Source organism: Myotis davidii, unplaced genomic scaffold (assembly GCF_000327345.1).
Source record: "Myotis davidii unplaced genomic scaffold, ASM32734v1 scaffold43, whole genome shotgun sequence".
Classification (NCBI taxonomy): Eukaryota; Metazoa; Chordata; class Mammalia; order Chiroptera; family Vespertilionidae; genus Myotis; species Myotis davidii.
Window position 1 is genome coordinate 2,150,785 of NW_006294590.1, and position 1,463 is coordinate 2,152,247.

At 63.1% G+C, this 1,463-nt stretch overlaps 1 protein-coding gene across 1 annotated transcript in view; it reads left to right on the forward strand.

The window, feature by feature from the left end:
* Positions 1-1,463, forward strand: part of ADGRD1 (adhesion G protein-coupled receptor D1) — a gene marked incomplete at its 5' end in the record, with an annotated part of 100,297 nt that overhangs the window by 98,114 nt on the left and 720 nt on the right. Inside the window, 2 exons of the mRNA XM_015567227.1 lie at positions 17-92; positions 594-655. Of these exons, the coding sequence (XP_015422713.1) occupies positions 17-92; positions 594-655 (138 nt within the window). The remainder of the gene's footprint in view (positions 1-16; positions 93-593; positions 656-1,463) is intronic.

Genomic DNA, 1,463 nt, shown 5'->3' on the forward strand with positions numbered 1-1,463 from the left:
GGAGCGTCTGTCACAGCCGTGGGGCTGACGCTTCCCTCCCTTCCTTCCAGGGCTTCTTCATCTTCCTCTTCCACTGTCTCCTGAATTCCGAGGTGCGTCCCGTCCCCCCACTCCCCACGGCGGGAAGCTGGGAAACGGGTTTTCGTTTCTTTTTTTAAAAATATGTACTTTTCTTATTGACTTCAGAGAGGAAGGGAGAGAGAGAGAGAAACATTGATGAGAGAGAATCATCGCTCAGCCGCCTCCTGCACGCCCCCCACTGGGGATGGAGCCCACAACCCGGGCCTGACCTCCCGGTTCATGGGTTGGTGCTCTAACCACTGAGCCACGCTGGCCAGGCAGGTTTTCGTTTCTGAAAGGACAGGGAGCTCAGGTGGGGGTGACAGTCTGAAGGGTGGGCTGCTTCCCCTCAGCCCCTCCATCTCTTCCTGTTGCTAAGCAACCTCCAAGCCTCCGCCCTCAGGATGTCCTGCAGGGAGGCGGGGGGGGGGGGGGGGGGGGGGGCAGGAGGCCGCCTCAGGGAGCCCCGATGGTTCCCGCTTCAACCCTGACGCTGTTGCTAAGGAACCCCGAACCCCGTTGTGCCCCCGAAGGTGAGAGCCGCCTTCAAGCATAAAACCAAGGTCTGGTCCCGAAGCCCTCCAGCTCCGACGTGGTGAGTGGTGTGGTGTCGCCGGGGCCGCCCTGGGCGCCCGCACCCCTGACCCCATGACCCCAGGGCGCTGCCCTCGCGGGCCCTGGAGGGTCCGTCAGATGGACACAGGCTGCTCGCTGGCTGCGCTGAGCCTCTGCCTGACCGAGGGCTGCGTGGAGCTGAGGCCCTGGGCTCCTCGCACTGAGCCTCCGGCCCCTCCCGCCCTCGGGTTCCTCCTCCCCGGGCTCGTGCTGTGCAGGCGGCTGCCGGGCAATGGGGGGCGGGGGGTGCTGGAGGTTGTTGCTCAGCCTCCCACACCTGACCTCTCACACCTGACCTCACACTTGACCTTGGCCTGCAGGACCCTACACACCTTGGGCCAGTTTACACCCACATCCTGTCCTCTGTCCTGGATGAATAAATGAAGGATGGATGGATGGATTAATGGATGGATAGATGGATGGATGATGGACAGATGATGGATGGATGGATGGACGATGGATGGATGGATGGATGATGGATGGATGGATGATGCAGGAGTGAATGAATGCACACCGGAACCTGGAAGGGATGAGGCAGGTGGGAGAAGGGCACCCTCTCCAGTTCAAGATCCTCATTTCTGGGGAGCAGTGGGGCCCCCACAGGGAGGACCTCAGGCAGCTTTCTGGCCCGAGGCCCGAGGCCCGAGGCTCGCTCCCGCACTCACGGGGGCTCAGGTCTGGCCCTAGAGCGGGGCCTCACTCCTCACCCCCCTGCGTCCTGCAGATGAACGGGACCCGGCCGGGCACAGCCTCCTCCAAGCTCAGCCAGTCTGCCCACGGCGCGGACC